We start from the raw sequence: 25,530 nt of genomic DNA, 5'->3' as shown, positions 1-25,530 counted from the left end.
AGGAGATAGACCACGATATGACAAACAAACCTAATTACCAAACAAAGCAGGGACATGTTAAGACCTAGAGTCTTTAAAGTCAAAAACCAATGGAAACCTCAAGTATACCTCCATGGGCCTCGAAATATGGTTTTTGATAAAACTGTAGGACACTTGACGAACATCATTACAAGTTTCATCAGTGAAAAAAAGTTTCCCAACAACCTTAAGACCGCATATGTTCCTCCTATGTTCAAAAAAGATGATCCTGATAACCCTGAAAACTATAGGCCTATCTCAGTGACATCTTCTCTATCTAAAGTTTTTGAGAGACTGCTGCGAAAACAAATCGTTTTGGAAACAACTTTTCAACAATCGATGCTCTTTTGTATTGCACCGAGTCGTTTCGACTGGCTATTGACAATAACAAGATCAACAAAACTGCTCTTCTTGATTTATCAAAAGATGTTGATTCCATCAAGCATAACATTTTGAAAAAGTTGATTTCCATGAATTTTAGTGAAATTTTTTTTGAATTACGGATTGATTTCATAACAGATTGTAGGCAAACCATTGTTAACAACGTCAAATCCGACTGGATAAAACTTTATCAAGGTGTGCCTCAAAGTACAGTATTGGGCCCACTTTTATTTAATCTTTACATAAATGACCTGTCAACAAACATACCAAGTAACTGTAAAAATGTTCAGTACGCAGATGACACTTCTTTAAACAGAACATAAGGATTTGAAGTAATGCTTACAAGATTTTGAAGAATCTTGCAAATTGGCTCATCAATACTTCAATATACATTCACCAAACCTTAATGCTGAAAAAATTGAATTAATTGTAATTACAAAGAAAACTAAAAACACCACCGGAGAGTCAATTAAAGTTGGCGGTAAGATAATTGAATCCAAAAAATCAGTCAAATATTGAGGCACCATGATTGATATTCATTTAAATTTCCAAGAAGAAGTTAAAAAATTCTTAAAAGAATGGCACGCGGAATTAAAAACGTTGCCGAAATTCAAACACGGTTTGACATGCAGACTCGCCTACTTCTTCTACAGTCAATAGTTTTTAGCCATATACATTACTGACTTTAAAGACCATTACTTATCGAAAAAAATGAATCATCGAGAGATTTGAAACTAAAATTTGAAATATTGCCAGCAACTCAATTTTTGAAATATAAAGGACCTTCTATATGTGGAAAGAATTTAACGCTGTTCTACCAGCATCTCGGAAAATTAAGTAACTAAACTTCGAAGTAACTAGAAACAAACGGACAAACAACTACTTCTGCAAACTGATACGAAAAACTAAATACATGCAGAACTGGTTTTTCATACAACTGTTCGCTTATATAACTCGACGTTCAAAATTTCGGTAATGAAAAAAATATCCCTACTTGATGCAAAAAAATATATCAAGATTTTTTTAGAGATTTTTGCGAAACGTACCAAGTGGCAAAAGCAATTGTTTCTTGGCACGATGTGCGCTTTCTTTGATCCTTCTATAGTGCATTACCTTAATTAATATTTTCTGTTGTTGATCAACATGTATTTGTATTTTTATCCATAAAACTATTATTATTATATTACCCTATACTATTATTGATGATGTTACCTCTTGACATTGTTTTTTAGATGAATAAAGTGTTTCTTTTTTCTGAAAATCATTTTTCATAAAATCCAACCAATTAATCTAGAATAAGCAGCATAAGAGTATTTCAGTCAAACTATTAAACCATGTCCCACATTACCAAAATTTTTCTTAAATTGGCATGCAAGAGTGGGCCCAATATTGAAGTTTTTAAACTTTGATTCTTACATTTTATTTCTACTGAGCGTGTTATTATTAACTCTTTCTTATAGTCATAAAAGTTTCAATTTTGGCTGGAGAAAAAAAGCCCCCCTTTCTGTAAAATGTCAGAATACAAAGATTGAGCAGCAGAAAGGCTCCACTAAATTGTCATTCTGATTCGCGTATGAAGCTCTATATGCCAAATGTTCCACAATAACGACACTCAAACATTATTTGACGTCTTTCTGGACTTGCTTAGCTTTATCAATAGAGAGCCAACTATAGAATTCAATTAAGCATCTAAACTCAATTTTCCAAAAAAAAATCAAGTTTACTCAACTAAATAACAGAATTAATTACAGCACCTTAATTTTTTTGCAAATCCACACTGCATGTATGGAATTCGAACACAAACATACTTTTGACTATTCCGTCCGATCTAAAAGTTTTTCAGCACCTAAATTTGCAAGTCTATCTGCAATTTCATTGTCCTCAACTCCCGTGTGACCAAACACGTGGACAAATTTAACATCGACTAACTGAATCACTTCGTCCAATTGCACCCACAAGTCTTTGTTTGTGACGTCACCTTTGTTCACGGTTTTCCACCCGTTCATTTTCCACTTTTTGATCCACTCGTTGATTCCATTAATCACATATTTACTGTCAGTGAATAAACAAATCTTCTCAAAACAGTTTTCATGTGAGGCTCTGATAGCATCAATAGCTGCTTGAAGTTCAGCACGCTGATTCGTGTATGGTTCTACTCTTAAGGGTTCACTTATATTTAAATGCGCATTTCCCGGAAAATTAACGCCCACTCCGGCTATTTTTTGTAAACCATTAGAGCCAGATACTGGTTTGCAACATCCGTCCGTGTACACAGTTATCCTCTCAGGGTGAACCATTTTGATATTGCGGGTATCGCGATCTTTCCCTTTCGGACATGATTTTGAGTGAAATCGTTTACCCAACGAGACTGCATATTGCGCACCTTTTGTATCCTTTTTGACAACCTTCGCCGGGTTTTCGATAGCTGATATTGAGTGCAGCGCAACGTTAGCTTCAACATTGCCTTTCATAAAACTTTCAGCATCACTCAAAGTGGAGAACTTTTTATACTGGCTACTTTTGAACCCAGAAACTTGTTCCTGAGCGCCTCCCGGGCCTGACCATGTGTTGAATATCCCATTTTTTCGTCCAACCCTCACGGCGTAGAAAGCTGCCGCTGGCATTCCTCCTGGAAATTTCTTAAGAATACTGGATAGCATACATTAGCTTCGGATACGTAATCTGTATAATTTGATCTGTTTCCAGGCTCTGATCAGCATCCGACCTGAAAATTATTTGAAGTTCACTCTTGCTAGATGCACCTATATACGATACCAAAACAATGGGGACACGCATCGGAATTTGAAGAATGATGACAAATTTCAGTAATATTTCAGAAATTAACATTTTTCGTAACTTTCACTTCGGAAGCTATGATAACCAATTGTTGACCAGTGAGCTGAATAACGCCCACGTTGAGGTAGAAAAGATAAGAAAGCTGTTCACTTTGTAGGAAATAATAGCAAACTCAAAGTGAGTAATAGCAGAAAGTTGTAAACTTCTTTCACATTCTTCCCATTCTTGAATGTCCACAGTAAAAAGGACTACCTGTTTAAACTATGACACTGCATGCCTAAAATGAACTTTGAAAGCCAACTTTGTGATTACTACTAAGCTATTTTTAACACCCACAAGAAGAAACAGCTGATTTTCAGACATATACAGACATTTAAATTACGCCGACAATAATAAAAGCTCGCTTTTAAACAACTTCTTGGAGAAAAACTTTAAAAAATGCGTTAAATACTTTTTGGCAAAACTCAAAAATGTTCTGTAAATCAGTACAAAAAACGGTGAATACATCAACCGTTCGGGCAAAAATTTTATGTTTCTTCTATTAACAATACGTTGACCCCAATTTATCTCCTCTAGGAGAGTATTTTAAAGAATAAAACAAAACATCACAAAATAGGCCACACAACAGTTCGGTTTTATGACTTTTCTGTTAAAAATTGGCCACGAACGGGTAAGCAAGAAATTGCTAAACAGCGCGAAGAGTTGTATGTGGCGCAGCATTGTTAAAATTAGCCTCTAAGGTTAGTAGCTTTTTGTTAGTAGAATAGCTGTTTCTGCTTCAAAAATGAATGTTATCTGCGGAGGGTAGATTTTGGACAGAATTTGGACCACAAAAAGGACTGTCGAAAATTTTGACCCAAGAACGATGGTTTTTGCGACATTTGTAACAAATCGAAATATAAACAATTGAACCGGGAATCGCAGAAGGGCTGCTGGACTCCAGTAGCTGTTGTTTTTTCATCCATCACCCCCAAAAAATAGATAACTGTTTCTCTTAGCTTGAAAGCCAGCAAACATGGGACGAACTTTGATTACTATAAAGCGCCATTATGGCGCCAATAAGGGCTTCGCGTCAAGATTTTCACGGCCCATAAAAACCCTTAGGAAAACTCTGAGAATCTTTTTTTACCAGCCACTTTTTGAAACTGCTATTTAGTGCAGATACGGAGAAGAACATGAACAACGAACGCAAATATAAAGACATGACAACTAAGAATCATTACAGAGCAAAGTCAACTTTCTGAGAAAATCAATCGATAAGTCAAGTGATCAACCATCACCTTCAACTCTCACGAATTTCCCTGGAGAGCTTTCCTTGGAGAGACCGTTAACATCACCAAAACATAATTCCAAATCAATTTTAGGAAAATTTTCATATGCTCGTTTGTGATATGTTACAACATGCTTGAACAATCGGCGGAGCGGCGCTGATTGTTTCTGTTTATTAATTGCTCTCAAACGAAGTTTGTAGCAATTATATTAGTCCTGTCGGTCTTTTTTATGCGATTTTTCGCTTGACCGATTTTTGGTCTGACCCTTTTGACTTTTCGTCCTCAAAAACGGGATTAAGTGCTCTTAGAGCCTTTCAGCTCTGTTTCAGCAAAACTGTTTTGGAGACTTATACTTATGGCGTGAAGAGCAGTTCTTAGAGGTTGAGACACCCCCCCCCCAACCCCACTATTGCCTCCACCCCCATAGCGCTGTTGCCCCCCCCCCCCAACCCAGTGTTGCCCCCAATCAGCCCCCGGAGCACCCATATTATGTTTATCATTGTTTCCCATAAATAATTAAAAACCGGACCATGCGGATTAGACCTTAAGTGGCAGTACGTAGAAATACAACTTAACATAGGAATAAGCTGCGCAAAAACAGCTGACAAAAGCTCATTAGTCTATCACTAGATCAGAGTCTAGAGCTAATTTATTTCAACACTTTGTAACAAAATAGATTTGACAAGAATACATCTGACTAACTTTGCACCTGTTAAAATCAAATTTGCTAACAACCTAAACAAAGAAGGTCCAGGGAAAATTTTTTTTCAGATAGTAAGCGTTGAGGGAAATCACGCAATAAAACTGAAGAGAAAAATTGAGCAAGTTCTGCTTTAAAAACAGACGCTTCACGATCAAGATAGAACAGAAAGCAGAGAGAGAGAGAGAAAGTCGCGTGAAGAAATTTAAAAATGATGTAAAGGTATTACAACGAAAGCTACCAGATATTGATGACGACTAACTTTGCACCTGTTAAAATCAAATTTGCTAACAACCTAAACAAAGAAGGTCCAGGGAAAATTTTTTTCAGATAGTAAGCGTTGAGGGAAATCACGCAATAGAACTGAAGAGAAAAATTGAGCAAGTTCTGCTTTAAAAACAGACGCTTCACGATCAAGATAGAACAGAAAGCAGAGAAAGGAGAGAGAGAAGAGAGAGAGAGAGAAAGTCGCGTGAAGAAATTTAAAAATGATGTAAAGGTATTACAATGAAAGCTACCAGATATTGATGACGACAAATGAGCACCTGGACAGTGTTCCAAAAAAGATATGCAGATTGCTCTTAGAAGTTGGACGCCACACGGCATTTCCAACCCTATTCATCCACTAGCCAAGACATAATAGCTCAACATGGTTTTCGGCAAAAACATTCAACAATAACCCAATTGTTACTATATTGTGATAACTCATATCAAGCTTTAGACGAAAATTCATCCCCGATAACAGTTTACTTGGACATTGCTAAAGCTTTTGATACGATTAATTTTAATATTGTGCTTCAAAAGCTCGCTCGTTTTGGGTTTGATGAAAAGTTTTTGAAATTTTTTGCTTCATATCTGGTTGATCGACAGCGACAAAGAGTAAAAATTGCAGATAGTTACTCGACTTTCTCAAAAATCTCAAGCGGGGGTCCCCCAGGGATCAATATTTGCTGTGTTTTTGTTCTCCGTGTACATAAATGACCTACCTGATCAACTTAATAGTAAAACATTCCTTTATGCAGATGATACGAAAATAATAGGACAGATTTCAGAACGTGAAGAATCAGTTTGATATAAATAGAGCTATCGCGTGGTCTGGTTCAAACAAACTAAATTTCAATTTTGACGAATACAGCATTCTCGAGTTCTCATACAAAAATACATATAATTCGTCTACAGAGTTATTTGCTTAAGGAATTGCCATCAAAAACGAAAAACAAATTAAAGATCTCGGATTAATTTTTACGGCCAGCAGGACTTGGAATTGTCACCTCGAAATGGCGTTAAAGAAAGGTTTTCAAAAACTGAATCATTTAAGAAGAGTTATACCCCGCACCACAAAAGAAACTGTCAAATGCACGTTGGCGAAAACACATATATTCTCTGCGGTCTTTTATGCGTTATATGTCTGGAACCCAGGACCACAGTATCTTCAACGCTTGGAAAGACTGCAGAGATCATGTTTAAAATGGATAACTTGCCGTTCTGTTCTGGGTGACAAAGAATACGTTGAGAGTCTAATTCGAAATCGCCTATTGCCAGTCAATTATTTTCTAGTTCTTAACGACCTAATTCTGCTTAAGAAGATTTTAGTGGGCTTAACTTCTATGAATGCGTCAGACCACTGGTCAATAACTTTTGGTTGTCCAAAGACCAGATCAAGTGAAAAGTTTTTTATTGAAGCAACAAAAACATTTCGGTAACGTTCTGAAGATAATTACTTTAATAGAGTAGTCCGATTCAATAATTCTTTGTCTCAACTTAACAGTTTTGCTAACTATTCACCACACAAAAATCCATGTCAGTTTCGAAGAGAAGTGAAGAACTTTTTGGAAGGGGAGGCATTGAAAAGATTCAAATATAAAAGTTACCCTTCAGGATGGAAAGTTTTCGAGAAATTTTAATTATTGAAACTTGATTTCTCCCCTAATATGGGGACTACCAAGCTGGTTGTAACCATGTTTGGTTGAATTCAATATTATTATTATTATTATTATTATTATTATTATTATTATTATTATATAATCATCTCTACCAATCAAAGTAAACGAGGCCTTCCTGCCCAGACAAACAAAACCCGAAGAAGCAGTTTCTTGACGAAAACTTGTCGGGGAAAACACAAAAAGTAAAGGCGATGGATAAATGTGATTTCAGTATTCACGTACATAAAATTAAGAGTATTTTGCAAAAGTTTATTTCAGAAATTCTACAGTTCAGAGTGTAGTGAGGTGTTGCAAGATATTGTGTGGTTGAAAGTTGATGTTCAGGTTAAGAAAGCTACTAAAAATGAGGCATAAAAACCAGGCAAGGCGTGGAAGTTTAAATTCCCAAACCCCAAAATAACGAATCTACATCACATCTTACTAAAACCGACGTGAATCGGACGAATTGCTTTTAAGCAACTGGCGAGGCAAACAATTTAGAAGGGTTTATAGACTAGAGAAATTTATATAGTGCAAAAACTTCTGACTCGAGAGTGGTTCGAACATGCAACCTCTCGGGTGAGCGTAGGGGACATTTACCACATGGGCTGAAAATGGGCTACCTGGGCTCAAAATTGGTTTTTGATTCTCAAAACCTCTGAAAATCGGTTTTTGTTTAGCAACAGACTTAAATTCTGAATGCGCGCAATTTAAATCACTCAAGAAATCAATCGCGAGAAAGTGAAGAAGTGAAATTGAAAGAGTTCCAGAAGAAAACATTCAAGCCACTATTTTGCATAAAAAGACATAAGTTTACAATATTTGCTTAAAATTTGTTCGAGAGCAATTAAAAAAGACAGAGCATCAATAAGAGAGTCCAAGTCTGTAGATCGTAAGAAAAATTATGCGCACAATAAAAGCTAGCTAAGAACATGACGGCGGCCATTAATAAAATTGAGTATACGCACCTGAGAAAAAAAACAACAATGCAGTTGCTTTCTTCAACCCATTATGGCATTCGACTTGCTGGATCATGTGCAAGCACACATTACCAATCTTCCCAGTTTCTTCGGAGATCAACACGTTCAACAATGATAACCATACTTACAAAATTGTCACAATAGAAAAATTCAACTTTCAACAACAATCTCGACTCTTTGGCTTGAGTTTAGTTTTATGCGAACCCATTTTTCATTTCATAGAAACAATGAAAGTCTTGACTTATTCACATGGCTAACTTGACGTCCATACAAATGTTTGTCTTCGACGGAATGTAGCACTTGAATTTATCTGAATTTTCGTCAGTGTTACGTCATCTCGGCAATTGGATTGGCGTGAATTGTAACTGACTGAATGCAGACATCTCTGATTGGTCGGAATGTCTTCTCACTCACAGGAAGCTTTTCTAATTCATCTAACACATCCAGCCCATGTATCACGTGACCAAACACAGTATATTTCCCGTCCAGTTGAGGAACAGGGGCATATGTGAAGAAAAACTGGGACTCGTTCGTATTTGCACCTATAAACTAACATTTTTAATTAAAGAGAATGGAAAAAAGTTGTATTTTTTTTACATTTGGGAATGAAAACAGAAGCTGATGTTTCAAATGTATGATTTAAAACTGACAGAGAATTAACTAAATTATGTTCGCATGATCTATAAAAGATTGAATTATTATTTCCTAAACATTTGTTGCACGAGTTCAAACTTTTGGCTATGTTGAGATCGCTTGTTGCAACAAAAAAATCGGAAAATGAAAGCAAATATAACAATACGACCCCCACCGCCACCCGATCTATTTAGCTTTGATACACGTCAATGGATCCGATCTGAGCAGCAGCAGTAACATACGATTTACAACGCTTGACACAGGTACGATATTACTATTCTTCAGACACCATAAATAACCATAAATATATAAATCTAAATAGATCCAATTTCCATTACTTTTTTAGGATATTTATTTTTAATGGCGGGAAAACTAGGAAAAGTTTATGAAAACAGGTCAAAGCTAACAATTAGATGTTGCTCTTTTAAGGATCAATACTAGTGCTACAGCAAATCGTAACATATTCAAAGACAAAAATATAGCATTTAAAACTCAAGAGTTCAAATTTAGATTTATAGATTAAAAATGGAAAATGGAACAATAGGGAAAATCATTGATATATAAAAAAAGCATTTTGAATGCTCATTTGCCATTTTCAGAACGTTAGCTTGGATTTCAGCAAGCGTATGAGTTACCTGAACTATAGCGTTTCAACACGCTTTTTAACAATATGTAAATGAGCATTTTAACGCTCTTTTGCACGTTTCATAAACTACTCTCGGATTTCAAATTTTTTTCAGGCTATGCTCATAAAACTTACCTGAATTGGCCATGGACATTATTCCCCTTTTCGTGTGTCTCAGATCATCAAAAATTTCATCCTGGAATTTCTTCTTCCAAATACTTGTTCCTCCTTTGCCGGTATTAGTCCGGTCACCAGTTTGGACTATGAAGTTACGAATGTTCCGGTGGAACGCACAACCGTTGTAGTAACCAGACGCACAAAGAGCCAAAAAGTTTTCACAAGTTTTCGTAGGTCTGTCACAGTAGAGCTCTACTTTAATGTCACCGAGGTCAGTATGGAGAGTAAGAGACATTTCGTTAAACAGATCTGAAAAATCACACAATTTATAGCCCCAGTCACCAAATAAGTATTTATATCATTGGCGTTTAAAATAGATGCACAATGTATAGACACCGATATAAACAATGCAAAATTATTGTACATTGGATTATCTAATAGCCATAAAAATCTTGATTGTGAGAAACAGACCCGGAACCAGTTTCAAGTCTTGATCAGTACTTCTCCAGTGAAATACACGTCTTGGGTCGCTACTGATCACGTCTTATTTCAAGTCTGAAGAAATAGGCTTAAAAGTCTTAAATAGTCTTAAATAGGCTTAATAGTCTTTAAGTCTTAGGCTTAAAAAGCCTAATTTTGGCAATTTGCGCGTTTTCCGGTCTTGCCAAGACTTGACATGCCAAGTCTAAAAAGTGGCATGATCAGAGCTCTGATACAGTACTGATCCAAGACTTGAAATAAGACGTTTTCAGTGCTGGTTAAGACTTGACGGTCAGTCCGGGAAGCCTAAAACTTATCCGCAAACACTCACAGGGTCTTATATTTCTCTTAACTTTGACAAAATCTGTTAAAATCTCTACAAACCTCATCATAAATCAACCTAATGCAATCTCTCATCTTGTAAACAAAAAACTTTTCAATAATTAACTGCATCAGAAAACTGCAAAATATATAATTAATTTAATGCAAAAAGATATTAAGAAGTCTTTCATTCTCCAGTGAATACTGGTTTTCTCTTCTCGGCGAATGCTCGCAGTCCCTCGAGTCTGTCTTTGGTAGGAATCACCTGAAAACAAAATCTATCTCGAAATGATTCTATTTCCTTCACAAGAAAAAGTCATCATTTTTCGTATCCGAGGTCGAACAAAATAAGTATTCCTCTATAAGTAAGATGAAATGGCATGAAAGTGACATATTAAAGTGACATTACTTTAAACCAATATTTGAGGAGCAATCATTTAAATTTTTGCGATCCTAATTGTTTTTCCAACAAGCTGATATTCGTAACCTTTTTCCGATTTCAAGTTTTCTCAAGTCAAATTTTTTTTCAAAGCTTCCTTTTATTTTACAATGAAAACCATTTTGTTATATTTTTTGTTTGATCTGGGTACCTTCAGCGTTTATTTTACTTCTCCTCTTTACTTCACTTGTTATAAATTCGTTGTTCTAGTTTATCGTCTTTTAACGTTAGATTACTAATTCCGTTTTGAACTGCTCATTGCACTGGAACTCATAAATATTTAAATATTCATTAAAACATTGGTGAACTTTAATAAATTCTTATCCAACTCGCCAAAAATTATCCTCAAGCAGCTGCAATATAAGTACCTCAATATAAAACGACCTTCATTAGAAAACCAAACTTAACCGACTAACGTCGGGAGAATTGCTCTCAAACGGCTGGCGAGCGGTTGGCATCGACAGTAGCTAGCTACAGTTTAGGGAGGCTAGCTTTAACTGATGGAAGGGAGTGGTGGCCCGAGTGGGCCACGAGCGCACGAGATGGGGGGTCGAGCGCCCTTGGTTGCGCAAAGAATGATGTGCAGGAGTGAGGGGTGAAGTGGGGGGGGGGGGGGGGGGGGCTGATTTGAGGGAAGGGACAGAAGTGGGCGGGGGTGAAGTTGAGTGGGTGAGGGTGAAGTATAAAATTTTGTTTGAGAAATGGTACCGCAGGCGGTATGTTAAGTACGTTGTCTTGACTGACTTGAATAATTTTATTTCGATATAAAATTCTCCATATGAACCTTTATATCAATTTGTGGGATTGCATTTGCATATTATAAAACGTAGCTGGCTGATTGCCAGGATATAGCTGCAATAGCTTCTCAGAACTCAGTCTCAAAAAATAATTTAAGTGAAGAAATATGAGTTTTTGTATTAATTGCAGAATGCCATTTATATTTTTTAAAAATCGATAAGTATATGCTGCCGCTATAAGGGGCCCTCAAATAACTTTCAATGCCATATGCTCAATTGGCCCTGTCTCCTTCGATAAAATAAGGCGAAAGCCATTTTGAAAGTGAGAAAAATCATTTTTCAGAGAAAAAGAGTGGGGGAAAGAGAGAGAGAGAGAGAGAGAGAGAGAGAGAGAGAGAGAGAGAGGAGAAAGAGAGAGAGAGAGAGAGAGATAGAGGAGAGACCAAAAAATTATATTATTCACATGAATGAAGAAAAATCTCGCTCCTCTGGGAGAAAAAAACGCTACGCACGCAAGTCAGTACAAATCACATGAATGAAGGAACAGAAATCATATTTGAAGTGAGCCTGTCATACAAAAATCTGGACAAAAAACATAGTCGGAAGGATTCCAGAAGCAACTCGCAGCGTCGGAATATACCGAGCATCAAAAATAAACTTCCTTGAAGCCGAAACCACTCAATTGTCTCAAAATAGTTGTGTCACGACAAAGTAAACAAAAAATAATCGAGGAACGCCTCGACAAAGTTGACTAAAAAAGTTTATAGTGAAAAACCTATTCCCATCAATTAAACACAGCTCATTGTAAAATTGCAAAAATTTTGTTCTGCGGCAACAAAAGAACTACTTCAAGTAAATGTGAGAAACAGTGTAACGCACGTAATTTAGTCGCAATTGCATGAATGCAAGAACAGGAAGCAGATTCGAAGTAAGTGAGTATCAGACTCATTGGAACAACAGACTTCGAAACTCAATAAAGCATACATTACATACATTAAAACAACCACAAAAACTAATATCCTTCGATAGTCAACAAGCATATAATAAGCATATACTAAAAGAAACATGAAAGACAAAATTACCATCTTTCCTCCCATTTCTGGAAACCTTGTTATCACTGTCAAAAAACAATAGTAGCATAATAAGTAAACTTTAACATTGTGGTACTACAGACAGTAAACGCGATCTCTACAATGCAGACAAAAATTAGAGGCAAGTAAACAAGACAACAGAAAAGAAATTGGATCACCTAAAAGGTTTTGAAATAAGTGCTATCATAGCAGATTAGACACGTAGCTAAAAATCAAGTTCATCAAGTTGATTACTCACTTGACATCACACCAGAACTTTTTTAAATCCTTAAAAGGATCGGGCTAAAAAAAAACAAAAAAAACTAGATAGCAATATCAACAAGTACAACAAGCAGGCAGAACATAAAAAACCTAGCAATACTTTTTGATCATATCATGTCAGGGTCCTTTTAACCCTTATACTTCTGTTTAAAAAAATGAATAGATTCACTTAAAATTCATTCAGAAGACAAAGAGGAGACAAGTCATGAAGACCGACACTGAGTGATACAAAAAAACTTCGAAAACAGGCAAAATTTTAAATCAGTGTTAAATTTGTTAAAAACTTTACAGTTTAAATCAAATTACACAGCCTCAACTTCGATTCACCAGAAAGCCAACGAGACCTACCATTATTGCAATTCGGTAAAAGGACAACATTAACAAGTAAGAAGATGAGCAGAACTAAAAAAAAAATTAGCAATAATTGCTGATAAGTTGTGTCAAATTTTTTTTAAAAAAACACTTAAATAAGAATTAAAACCATTTAGATAGCTTCAAATATTGCTCATGGAGTGCCATTATTACCAGTCATTACTTATATTAAGAGCCAAGACAGCAAAAAATCACTAAGATTTCATGAAAAATGTGTCAAAGTCATATAAACTGTTAGCTATCTATTGGTGAGTCCAAATGAATAAATCAAATGAATAAACCATCGGAACTCAATTGTCACCTTTTGGAAACATTCCCGTCGAACCAAGATATACACAGTAAAAATGGTAGCCTAACAGCCGCACGTGAAAATTCTCAAAAAAACCAAAAAATGGAACGAACGCTCGTGCAGTAGAAATTGAGGAAGCTAGAAATTTCAGCCTTAACACTACTCGTTTTCACTCACTTATATCACTTCTCTAATTGGAGTTCTCTGACAACAAAAGTCGAAAAAGTGTAAACATATTAAAAAAGAGCACACCAACACAATTCAAAATCTTTGAAGCGCAAAAACCAAGAGAAGGCCAACAATAGCTTCGCTCACATATCGCTATAGCAGTTTTTAACACAAGAAAAACGTCACCTTGAAAACAGAGAAGCGCAATGCCTGGCTTAATGGAAGGCCGTTACCATATACCACACTTTACCTATATACTCCTGTTTCTTGAAAATGGCACGCAACGGCTAGTATCAAAACCAAAAGGCATTAGAGATGGTTACTAAGACATATAACAACAAGTTCAAGTAGCTGGTATTTAAAATTGCACTTTCTGGGTTTACCCGAGTCAATTCTGGATTTCGTTTTATGACTCTAGTCATTTGAGGTTACTTTGCTGAGTAACTGATGTTTAGAGAAACTGAGCAGAATGAACGAAGAAGCCTAAAGAAGTCAAAAATATTTCACTTCAAATTTTTAACAAGCTGTCACTTACAGTAGCGAAACAATTTTTGAACCGACGAAGTAAAAAAGTAGGACAAATCCTGGAACAATTCAAAGATTTTAATTGACAAAACTAAAAAACCGACCACGAATTGAGTCGGAAACAACTTTGAGAAAAAATTGCGAGTCATTGACGCATGTGAACAAAAATAAGCTCCCAAAAGCCAAAAATTGGTTCAAACACGTTTCCTCACTCTATTTCAAAAATGATTGAAAAAAAAATCACACCACAAAATCTCTCTCATTTTCTCTTAACATCCTGTTTCAGCGTGACGACAATCATTACTTCAATTTGACTTCAAACTTATGAAAATGTGTGAACGGATCTAAAAAACAGCAGCACAAGTCCTGAAACAATTCAAGGAATTTCCATTGACTCAAACAAAAACTACACCTATATCGCACTATGATTTATCACTCTGCTTTCAAAACTCGGCAAAAAGTTTCACTCCGCAAAACCACTTGCTTTTCTGCTCAATCGACAGTTCTGGCGTGAAAAAATCACCACTCCAACTTGACTTCAATACTCGCAAAACTATGTAACAAGATCTAAAAAAAATAGCCGGAAGAATTCCGGAAGCCACTCTAGAAAAATGGCCACCTTAACTGGCACAATGTACTATATACTACCAGATATTAATCATTTTTGAACAATAACAGGAAAAATAACAATGGAAAAGTATCTAAGGACAAAAACTGATAAAACCATCTGATAAATATTTCTTTACAAGTTGCGCATCGAAAAAGACTATTGGCAAAGTAACCAGTGATACGGTTGGGTCAGTATCCATTCAATAAACAACTACTAATTAACAGAAAGACCAACAACAATTTTAAAAGAAAACTGAGGAAAGGAAAAGAAAGTGCAGAACAAAGTCAGAAACTAATAATTTCTAAAAAAAAATAATCGAACAAAATAATCCACAAAATGGCAACAGGCTACTTCATAACCAACGTTTCACAAACAAAAACTTTGTTTGATCCGCACGCATTTCACTTCCTGTTTTTAATACACTCCAACAAAATTACCGATTGAAAAAAGGCAGCGCCACAATACAATCCAATTCAAGTTCTTTGAATTGAAAACAGTTAGAGCCGCTATAATAGCTGGCTGAGAAGATGAGGGCGGCGATTAAAAATAGTTATTCTAAACCTTAAATAGTAACTTATTAACTTACTCTAAACCTTAAATAGTTATAACTAAACCATTGAAGACTATGAGACAATTTTGCTAAACAAAATTTGTTAAGAACACCTAACTACAAGCAAAAGATGCGCAGAATCAACGAAAAACGCCTGAAACCGGCTGGCTATTTGCACCCTTCTGTGAGAAAAATATTCAAAATAAAAAAATTCAACGCAGCGGCGCATGAACAAAGAACATCTCGTTCACACGTTATTTTCACTCTTTCGCTCGTAGGTCAAAACTACGTCAGAACATATACGTCCTGTAAAAGACAATACACTTCATTGAGACTTAAAAACATTACAAGGAGGCCAATAATATCTCGCTATCACAGCTATTAAAAGCAATAATTACGCTTTAAAAGCGGTACTTTTGTATTATTTTTTAATAATTTCTACTTCAAATCCACAGTTCAAACAAGTAAAAACCTATTTTACCTGTGCGTAGCAACTCTGTTCAATAGCCATTCCAGTTTCGATAGGCACTTCACTGCCAGAGTTTATAGCCTGCTTTGCCATTCTCAGTGCAACGGGTCCCTGACTTCCAATCTCTTCTGCCAAAGAGAGAGCTTTCTCCTCTAATTCTGCGCTGCTGTCCACCAAATAGTTGACAAGGTTCAATTCTTTAGCTTCTGCTCCCGACAGTTTCCTTCCAGTAAAAATCAGTTCTTTCGCCTAGAATACCAACAACACGATCAATAGACCACTAAGAGTTCAAGCAAGTTCATTGTTTTTTTTTTATCATTCACAGAAGCGCGAAAGTTAATAGCCACGTCCGCACAAAAACTCTCAAATCTCTCCTATTTTCTCCACATTACGTTTTTCAGATCGAAGCAAAAATAGCAGTAATGCCAAGCAAGGAAATAATGTTTTTTGTAATTTCAGCACTTCAATTCCCGCTTTAGCTCCATAAACTCTCTTTAGCTCCATTCAATTCCCGCTTTAGCTCCATAAACTCCCGCTTTAGCTCCATATATAAGGACAATTAAGGTTCCATGTTTGGCTGTATGACTGTTCATTGTTAAACGAAGAAGTATGAAATCAACGGTCTTGATAAATGCTGAAAAAACTTAAACCTTAGTAACTCCAACAGCTCTGGATAGGGTCTGTGTTCCACCGCCTCCAGGAATAATACCCAATTTAGTCTCGACCAGACCCATCTGACTATCCCTGGATGCCAATCTGAGATCACAGGAGAGTGCCAGCTCAAGTCCTCCCCCCAGGGCGACGCCATTGATGGCTGCTATCGTTGGACAGGGAAAGTGGTATAACTTCATGATGAGACTGCGAATTTTAGACACAAATGGTCCCACCTTAACAGAAAAAAAAGGAAACATTCCGTTGCCTCTCTGATCAGAAGTTTTCATATGATAATTTGTTCTCAACATACGTTCTCAAATCATGATGGTTTCTGCTATCATAGCCGTAGTATCAACAAATTGACGCACCAGAAAACAACATTCAGTAAATCTGATTAGCCGAAAAAGTTTTCAAACAGTACCCTAGTCCAAATGTAATGTAAAATTTGCAAATATTTGCAAATGTTTCGGGATTAAGGTCCAATTTGCAAATAGTTGCAAATTTTCACTGCTGAAGGTCAAATATGCAAACTTTTGCAAACCAAGGCGAAAATTGCAAATAATTGCAAATTTGTAAATGATAAAAAACCCATTGCAGCACCCAGCGCTACTTCATGACACACACTAAATAAAGCTCAGGTAATTTTACCTTAAAAAACAACTTAACTAATCTCAATTGTTAACGTTGATATGAAACATTCTGTTGAGGCCCGAGAAAAAAATTGGCTTAAAAGCAAAAAAATTTGGGACGACAATTTTTAGTTGTGTGCTACCCTAAGTAGGATTTCCATTCTGCTATTGGACGCTTTTAAAAAGGATTGGAAGGCTAACAAAAAAGACCACTTACTGTTTTCGCCATTTACACATCTAATCAACAAAAACGTTTTTTTTTGCCACGCAAAACGTTATGCCTACTTTTCTGCCTCCCTTGCGTGTATGTCCAGTTCAACGCACTGCTGTCACTTTGTTTTCGTGGTACTTGAACACGTTTCGATTTTCAATATGACTCGGGTCAGTGATAAGGCTTATTTCAAGAGAGAAAAATTGTATAAGACATTATATACACCAAGCTGTAAATATCTGGAGGTTTTAATATTACATCTTTTGGTGCCCACTCAACTAGTAACGCTTGGCATAGGCAATATAAGTTTAAAAACAACTCGATTAATTCTTCTGGAAACTGGTGATTCAAATAAAATATCGTCGGTAAAGTACATATAAAAGTTTCTGTTTAGGCCCGCGAAAAAAATAGGTTTAAGGCAAAAAAACTTTGGGACCCCAATTTTAGCTGTGTGTTACCCTCAGTAGGAGTGCCGTTCTGCAATAGGACGCTTTTTAAAAGGATTGGAAGGCTAACAAAAGTGACCACTTACTGCTAGTAGACGTCTCTTATGGCAAAAAAAGAACAAGTTTTCGTATAGTCGGGTCCAGTGAATGAAACTTCTCTAAGTTTCGAATAAAAAACGTGTTTCAAAAAGTCTTCTAGTTTGTTATTTTACCAGCCAATTCGACTGGATGCCTGTTCGACGAGGACACCTTCAGATGTCAGCGGCGAGGTTCCAACTTTCGACAAAGGCCAAGACTTCGACAAGAATTTCAAGAAAAAGTTGAAAATTTATGAAAAGTTTCAAAATACAAAAAAATTGAAGATAGAAAGGAAGGACCGGACCACTTTCTTGTCGTCTTAGATTAATTTTGGTGATGCTTGTTAATATTATTATTATTGTTTTCTTCGAAATTTTGTCGATGCACACAAAATATATGTACATTCATGTTTTGCGACTCTTTCATTTTGTTCAAAGTGAAGAGGCCTTAACCTTAGATTTAGGACGTTCTTTAAAGACTTTTGGGCCAAGTTTCAAATGAAAAAAGCGAGTTCAAATTTGTAAAAAAAAGTTGCAAATTAATGTGAGAGTTACAAATTAATGTCAAAGTTATAAAATTGTTTGCAAATTAATGTGAGAATTTGCAAATTAAGGTTAAATTTGCAAAACCTGTTTGCAAATATTTGCAAATATAATACATTATTTTACAAAGTTTGTATATCAATTTGCAAATTTTTGCAAACTTGACCTTGGGTTTGGACTAGGGTAGTTAGTTTTTGCCTTCAATTGAGCTATATGGTACATAGACTTATTTTCGATGCTAAAAACTATCGCATGCTTATTTCCTATCAAAATGTGGTCCAAAATGTGGACCAAATTCTGTATTGTGTATTACATGAGCAATCATCCAATCGGAAATTAGTATTCCAATTTGATCTGGCAGTTCAGTATCGACGAGTAATGATGAGAATTAGATTACTTGTCTAGTGTTCAGTCAACGACGGCTATCGTTTAAAAACCGCGAACAGCCATAAATAATCAAAGGTTTTGGTGAAAAAAATAACGCATTGATTTTGGACATAATTTTATAAACAGAAAAAACATTCTATACTTCCAAAAAAAATACTAAAAAGCAATTACAAAATTAGCGACGCCATTTGCGCAATTTGGGGGGATTAGTCGCCAATTTACGTATTCCTGCTGTCACCAAAATTCGCATCAAGGATTTAGCGAATTTTGTTTCTATTTATTTACATTTTGTCTACATGTTCGCTTTGTCACTGCTTTCAGCAAATGTAGTCTTCAACACGTTGTCATATGCAAAAATGATTGATCTCTTTAAAAATGAAAATTCAATTGACTCTCAGCTGTGAGAGAAAAACCGAGAGAACAGTTGTGAACGTTAATCATTTTGAAATACTCAAACTCACCTCACTAGGGGCCATTTTCGCTCTCTCCTTCAAATCAGCACCAGCACAAAACACACCCTCTACTGAACTTCTAACTATTAACGATGACAATAATTTTTCATGAGCCAAACCTTCGAGATACTCGTGGAACAAATCCAACATTTTTCTATTGATAGCATTTTTCGCCTGCGGCCTTTGCAGCGTTAAAACTGCAGTTTTGGAGCCATGCAATAGCTCAAGGGCGATTAAGTTGTCTGCAGTTGAAGAACTGAATTTTCTTTGAATTCCAAATTGCACAAGACACCGACATTTCAACATTTTAAAATCTTAAATAGTGCATTTCTTGAGGCTACTGCGTTTTTTTCAAAACACTATCATAGTCTGTATACAGTAGAGAATTTTCTCACATCAATTGATTTGTTAAACAGAGAGTAGATATATGCCAGAAAAAAAAAACATCAACAAGGAACAAGTCTTTCACTACTAAAATAACCGAAAGCGAAAAGTTAAGCAACAATATATATCAAAAAATTATCGTGTCATTAAAAGTGGTAGACATTTGAGAAGCATTCAAACATCCATCATATCAAAACATTCAAAGAAGTCATGGAACGAACTCCTTATCGGCAGCATGATTCCGTTTTTACGAATCGATAAGGAGTAATGGTTTACTGTACAACTTTACGAACCAAAGCAGATTATTGGATTTCTATCAGTTTTTTGTGGGCCACACGTGGGAACTGGTTTTCTGTAGCTATTTTACAAAATATAGTCAGCAGATTGCCAGGAAAATAGCCGCAATAGACGCTTGTGGCCTCCAATGAATTGAAACAACTAAAGAAATAAGATAGACAGATCGACCACCGGTCCTTTAGTAGACCACTAAACTTTTTGGGATATATTCAGACTGTCAATTTTTTGACACATACGTTCTATAAGGAAAAAGCCCTAAAAGAGCTTTTTCAAATTTGATATTCGAAATAAAAACTCAAGACTAATAATCAAGCATTAGGGCATGTAAGTTTGGCACTACTTAGATGCACACCATTAACAAGTAAATGGTCATAAAATTTGAAGTTCCACACGCGAGTTCAGAAGTCATTTTTTTGACTTCTGAACGCAATTGGTAAGTCACGCAATTGGCCTGAAAGCAGAAATGACTTCACCTATAAAAAATTTAACTGCAAAGCGGTAGAAGTCACTGAAGTCATTGAAAAAGTCAATTCCAAGAAGTCACGTCGTAAGAATCATCGATGGAGACGACGAATTTAAAAAACATAGGATGACAAATCTTGAAGTACAATTCACAGAATTTTCATTGAATAATTTAAAAAACTAGACCTAGAGTGAAAAACGGACTATGAGTGAATTGGGAGCACCATTTAGAAAAAATCAGATTACAAAAATTAAAAAAAACAGTAAAAATCAAAGTGAAATTTTAATATGTGAACAAAAACCACTAACGAGAAATAGAAATTTGGTTCAGACAAAAAATTAGGCCTAGAACGAACTATAAATGGATTGAAAAAAAACCATCAGAAAAAATCCGACCCAACAAATCGCAAACACTGTAAAAATCAAGGTGAAATTTCCGCATGTGAACAAAAAAACCACAAGCGAGAAAGCGAATTTTAGTTCAAACACGGTTTTCTCACTGTACTTCAAAATTAGAGCGAAAAAATTTCATGCCGCAAAACCACTCGCTTTTTCGCTTCACTTCCTGTTTCGGCGTGACTAAAATGACTACTCCAATTTGACTTCAAAAATCATGAAAACTTCAAAAATCATGAGTGAATTGGGAGCACCATTTAGAAAAAATCAGATTACAAAAATAAAAAAATCAGTTAAAAACAAAGTGAAATTTTAATATGTGAACAAAAACCACTAACGAGAAATAGAAATTTGGTTCAGACAAAAAATTAGGCCTAGAACGAACTATAAATGGATTGAAAAAAAACCATTAGAAAAAATCCGACCCAACAAATCGCAAACACTGTAAAAATCAAGGTGAAATTTCCGCATGTGAACAAAAAACCACAAGCGAGAAAGCGCATTTTAGTTCAAACACGGTTTTCTCACTCTACTTCAAAATTAGAGCGAAAAAATTTCATGCCGCAAAACCACTCGCTTTTTCGCTTCACTTCCTGTTTCGGCGTGACCAAAATGACTACTCCAATTTGACTTCAAAAATCATGAAAACGTGTGAAGAGATCTTCTTTAAAAAAAGACAGCGCACCAAAACAATTCAAACTCATTGAATTTTAAAAAAACGCGATGTCCCCAATAATAGCCGCTATCGCTTCGCGGCTATTAAACAAAGGTATTGGTTTTCTATCGGCGTTCACGCACCAAAAGTGTGTATGGGTTTTCAATCTCTTTCTTGATCGAGCGCTTGATCTAAAGGCGGAAGAAGTCATTGTAATTAAGTGTGACTTCAGCCAAAAATCAATTCTGCACTCACTTACCCAAATTTAGTTGGTAACGTGTAGGTCTAATTGAAGTTATTTGGAGTAGAGTTATAATGATTCCAAAAATTGGCTCATTCAATATTCTCTTCCTTATATCACCATTAATCAATGCAGTAATACATAGTATGTGATGAGTTATAATAACAATAAATTGTTTACGGATTACGCATAATACAAATGGGCATTTACATCATTTATTTATAAATTGTTTACGGATTATGCATAATACAAATGGGCATTTACATCATTTATTTATTTTCAAATGTCACATGCGCTCCGAAAGGACACCATTGACCCATATGGATCGTTTTCAGGCGCCTTTGTGAGGAAAATAAACAAACACAGTTTAGTAGTATAATGCAGAGAGAACGACTTACTATGAGTCTAAAAAACTTCAAATAACCCAAAATACAATTCCCTGGAATTCAACCGCAGTATACAACTTGAAAACAATGATGGCCCCTATCAGCCAAAAATTATAGATTTCTATGTCTAAAGAACCAATAACATAGTTCTTATAGAATTTTTTTTGCAAAAAAATTTTAGCCCATTTTTCTTGCATTTTTCTTAGACCTTTGGAAAAAGTAGAGTCCAATGTTAACAAGCAGTTGCATAGTTTTCTCAACCTTACAGTGATTGAGCAGCTACTTAATTTAGGGTAACTAACTTCAAAGTGTTTTTCGTTTTTCTCATCCCATCAAACTTAATGAGCTCTTTTTCTTCGATTGCTTGTGGCAGTTGTTTGACATGGTATCCTTTTTGTATCACTTTTATGAGCACCTTTAGCAGTTCGTAAATATAAAAATCTTGTGTGCTGTAAATGTTGTTCTCTTCGTATTTTTGTAGCTGACTCAATTTTTTTCTTAAAAATTATTTTCAGCTATCTCTTTACTTTGTTATAAATTGCCTGTAGGACGTTTTCTGTGCTCGACCCATAATCTAAGACTCCGTACCGTATGACTGGCTGAACATATGTCTTATATACATATCATATGCGGTACTTTTAACAATTTTCTCAAACAATAAAACATAGCAGTGAAATGATTGTTTTTTCTGGATATTATTGCTATGTTCCGCAAAAATTAAGCAGTGATCTAGAATAATGCCTAAATACTTGCAACTCTTCACATTTTGTATAGTTTCTGCGTACAACGAAAAGCCGTCTTTTTGAGCTTTATTTTGTCTTAAAAAATTGTGTTAGTGTTAGTTTATTTTGCTCTAGCCAATGTGCAACATTGTTCAAAGTCAATTGATGCTTGCTATACATTGTTTTTTGAGTTCCCGTGATTTTTATAGCGGGATCTTCAGCAAAAAGAAAACCTATACTGTTTTCATTTTTACATGAAATGTCATTTATATAAAAAATGAACAGCAACGGTCCAAGGATGGAACCCTGCGGTACTCCAAAGGACACTTCTCTAGGTTCAAGTTTTTCAATTCACTTTTACCACCTGTGTTCTGTCGTGCAGAAATGAGGCTAATATGCTCAAAGTTTTAAGCCTCAATCCATAGTCTAAACATTTTTCTAGGAGAATGCGATGGTCGACTGTGTCAAATGCTTTTTTAAGTCCAGAAAAGTAACCTTGATTCCACTTGCTTTATTTTGTTTTCACTCTGATATCCTCTGACAAGGACACAATTAAGTCGGTACTGCTGTGGTTTGATCTGAACCCAAAATGTTTAACTTCTATTATCTTGAATTTTTCTATATAGTTTTTAATTCTATCAAAAATTAGGAAGTCGAATATTTTGCCAATGATGGGTAACAAGATGGGTCTGTAGTTCTCTGGTTTGCTCTTGTGTCCTTCTTTATGAAGTGGTGTTATGGATGCTAATTTAAAAGACTTCGGAAAATTTCCCTCCTCAAAACATTTGTTGAAAAGCATCGTCAGAATTGGGGAAACACTTGCCGATACAGCTTTGATAAAGACGTAGTTCAAATTATAGCCATATGTGCTGTACTTTTTCGCAGTCTTAGCAATAGCCGCAGTAACTTCTTTTATATCAATTTTATTGAAAAACGGAATTTATTTGTTTTGCCCTCTGTGTAAGTTTTGGTGAAGGAAATTTTTTTTGCTAAGTTAGCTCCTATTGTAGCGAAGAAATTATTGAACTTATCAAGATCTTCAAAAAAGTTCTTTTCTACTGTTTTTCATCCTCATTGATGCTGACTACTTCGTTAACGAAATGAAAAAATTTCGGTTTCTGTTTCCAATTTCTGTGATTATTTGCTTCTCATAAAATTCCAACATCTCGTATTTTTTCCTCAACAATTTGGACAGTTTTTGTTTTGTTTGCTGTTGACACGCTTGACCACATCTTTTGACAGGAGAATTCATTGTCATGCGTGATTTACTTCAATGAAAAAAATGAAAATCTGCTCTCACTAGTTCAAGTTTAATCAAGGAGGTAAGATTATCAAAAAGCAGGTTAGTGGTAAACAACTATAGAAAACTTTCAATTCAATGGCGAAATTGTATTTTGAGATAATATTTGTCACAGAGAACAGCAAAGTTAAAATTTTTGTCACAGTAAACGGAAGAAGTTCTGTACTCCTAGAAGAATCGTTCGTCTATCGAGCCGTTTAAATTTCTTATACAGCAAGAGCCTTTGCTTCGTAGTATGTCGTCTAAGAGCTTTTGTTTCGTCGTCAATATGTCTTTTTTCAGCTGCAACAAATCTCTTAACGAAGTGCATTTTGGCTTATTTCTTTTCGTACAATGCCTTTGTTTTGTATCGTTGGTCATTAAAAATTCAACAACTCAGTTTTTAACATAGTCGGCAGATTGCCGGAAAATAGCCGCCATTGACGCGCATGATTCACATCGGGATTGAAACAGAAAAAGAGATTAATTTGTTAAAAAGTGTTCTAATTCGGCGTGCAGTTTCAGTGGGTTCTAAAACTATACTTAATTCAGCTTCTAAGCTGAGAGCTAATAAGCTTAATACCAGTGTCAACTAGCAAAAACTAATGAAATTCGATAACCGAATTCTCAATGACTTAATGACCGGGCTTTATCGGTTTATCCCGTCTCTTTTGATTTCGCACTTTTGACCATGACTCTATTGACTATCATGCGTAATTCATTGAGTGAATTGATTTATAAACCATTCAGTTGAAACAGTGAGTGAGGTACGTCAGAAGTCAAAGGTGAAAGTCGTGACTTGTAAAACGAAAAACGTGCTCAAAAAATAAAGCGAAAAAAAACATAGCAGGACAAGTCCTGACGTACAAATCAAATTCTCATTGACTAAACAAAAAACTAGACCAAGAACGGAATATGAATGCATTGGGAAAAGCCTTGAAAATAATGATGGCCCCTATCAGCCAAATATTATAGATTTCTATGTCTAAGGAACCAATAACATAGTTTTTATAGAATTTTTTTGCAAAAAACTTTTAGCCCATTTTTCTTGCATTTTTCATAGACTTTTGGAAAAAGTAGAGTCCAATGTTAACAAGCAGTTGCATAGTTTTCTCAACCTTACAGTGATTGAGCAGCTACTTAATTTAGGGTAACTAACTTCAAAGTGTTTTTCGTTTTTCTCATCCCATCAAACTTAATGAGCTCTTTTTCTTCGATTGCTTGTGGCAGTAGTTTGACATGGTATCCTTTTTGTATCACTTTTATGAGCACCTTTAGCAGTTCGTAAATATAAAAATCTTGTGTGCTGTAAATGTTGTTCTCTTCGTATTTTTGTAGCTGACTCAATTTTTTTCTTAAAAATTATTTTCAGCTATCTCTTTACTTTGTTATAAATTGCCTGTAGGACGTTTTCTGTGCTCGACCCATAATCTAAGACTCCGTACCGTATGACTGGCTGAACATATGTCTTATATACATATCATATGCGGTACTTTTAACAATTTTCTCAAACAATAAAACATAGCAGTGAAATGATTGTTTTTTCTGGATATT

The 25,530-nt window shown here is 35.5% G+C and overlaps 3 protein-coding genes across 3 annotated transcripts in view; all 3 read right to left on the bottom strand.

The window, feature by feature from the left end:
* Positions 1-2,063: 2,063 nt before the first annotated feature.
* On the bottom strand, positions 2,064-3,144 carry LOC142339720 (ribonuclease H-like). Its single transcript, XM_075389951.1, has one exon. It carries the CDS (start codon positions 3,057-3,059, stop codon positions 2,214-2,216), a length of 846 nt encoding a protein of 281 aa, XP_075246066.1. The 5' UTR covers positions 3,060-3,144; the 3' UTR covers positions 2,064-2,213.
* Positions 3,145-8,395: 5,251 nt separating this feature from the next.
* Positions 8,396-9,738, bottom strand: LOC142339687 (peptidyl-prolyl cis-trans isomerase-like 3). The gene is made up of 2 exons (XM_075389907.1): positions 9,462-9,738; positions 8,396-8,610 (listed from the first exon to the last, which is right to left on the bottom strand). Exons 1-2 carry the CDS (start codon positions 9,736-9,738, stop codon positions 8,396-8,398), a joined length of 492 nt encoding a protein of 163 aa, XP_075246022.1.
* Positions 9,739-10,352: 614 nt separating this feature from the next.
* The window catches only part of LOC142339038 (methylglutaconyl-CoA hydratase, mitochondrial-like), a 398,030-nt gene continuing 382,852 nt past the window's right edge, over positions 10,353-25,530 (bottom strand). Inside the window, exons 2-5 of the mRNA XM_075388689.1 lie at positions 19,164-19,470; positions 16,406-16,642; positions 15,768-16,004; positions 10,353-10,509 (exon numbers count right to left, since the gene is read on the bottom strand). Coding sequence (XP_075244804.1) covers positions 10,432-10,509; positions 15,768-16,004; positions 16,406-16,642; positions 19,164-19,460 — 849 coding nt within the window. The 5' untranslated portion in view covers positions 19,461-19,470 and the 3' untranslated portion in view covers positions 10,353-10,431. The remainder of the gene's footprint in view (positions 10,510-15,767; positions 16,005-16,405; positions 16,643-19,163; positions 19,471-25,530) is intronic.

The sequence above is a fragment of the Convolutriloba macropyga genome, chromosome 5 (genome assembly GCF_964194025.1).
Source record: "Convolutriloba macropyga chromosome 5, txConMacr16.3, whole genome shotgun sequence".
Taxonomy (NCBI): Eukaryota; Metazoa; Xenacoelomorpha; order Acoela; family Convolutidae; genus Convolutriloba; species Convolutriloba macropyga.
The sequence above is the reverse complement of the archived record's forward strand: the minus strand, read 5'-3'. Positions and strand labels throughout refer to the sequence as shown.

Bases quoted from the DNA above. Each gene is read 5' to 3' on its own strand.
- LOC142339687 (XM_075389907.1), bottom strand. From the start codon at position 9,738: ATGTCTCTTACTCTCCATACTGACCTCGGTGACATTAAAGTAGAGCTC. The intron at 8,611-9,461 runs GTAAGTTTTATG...GTTAGTTTATAG, and splicing joins AATGTCCATGGCCAATTCAG to GTGCAAATACGAACGAGTCC.
- LOC142339720 (XM_075389951.1), bottom strand. From the start codon at position 3,059: ATGCTATCCAGTATTCTTAAGAAATTTCCAGGAGGAATGCCAGCGGCA.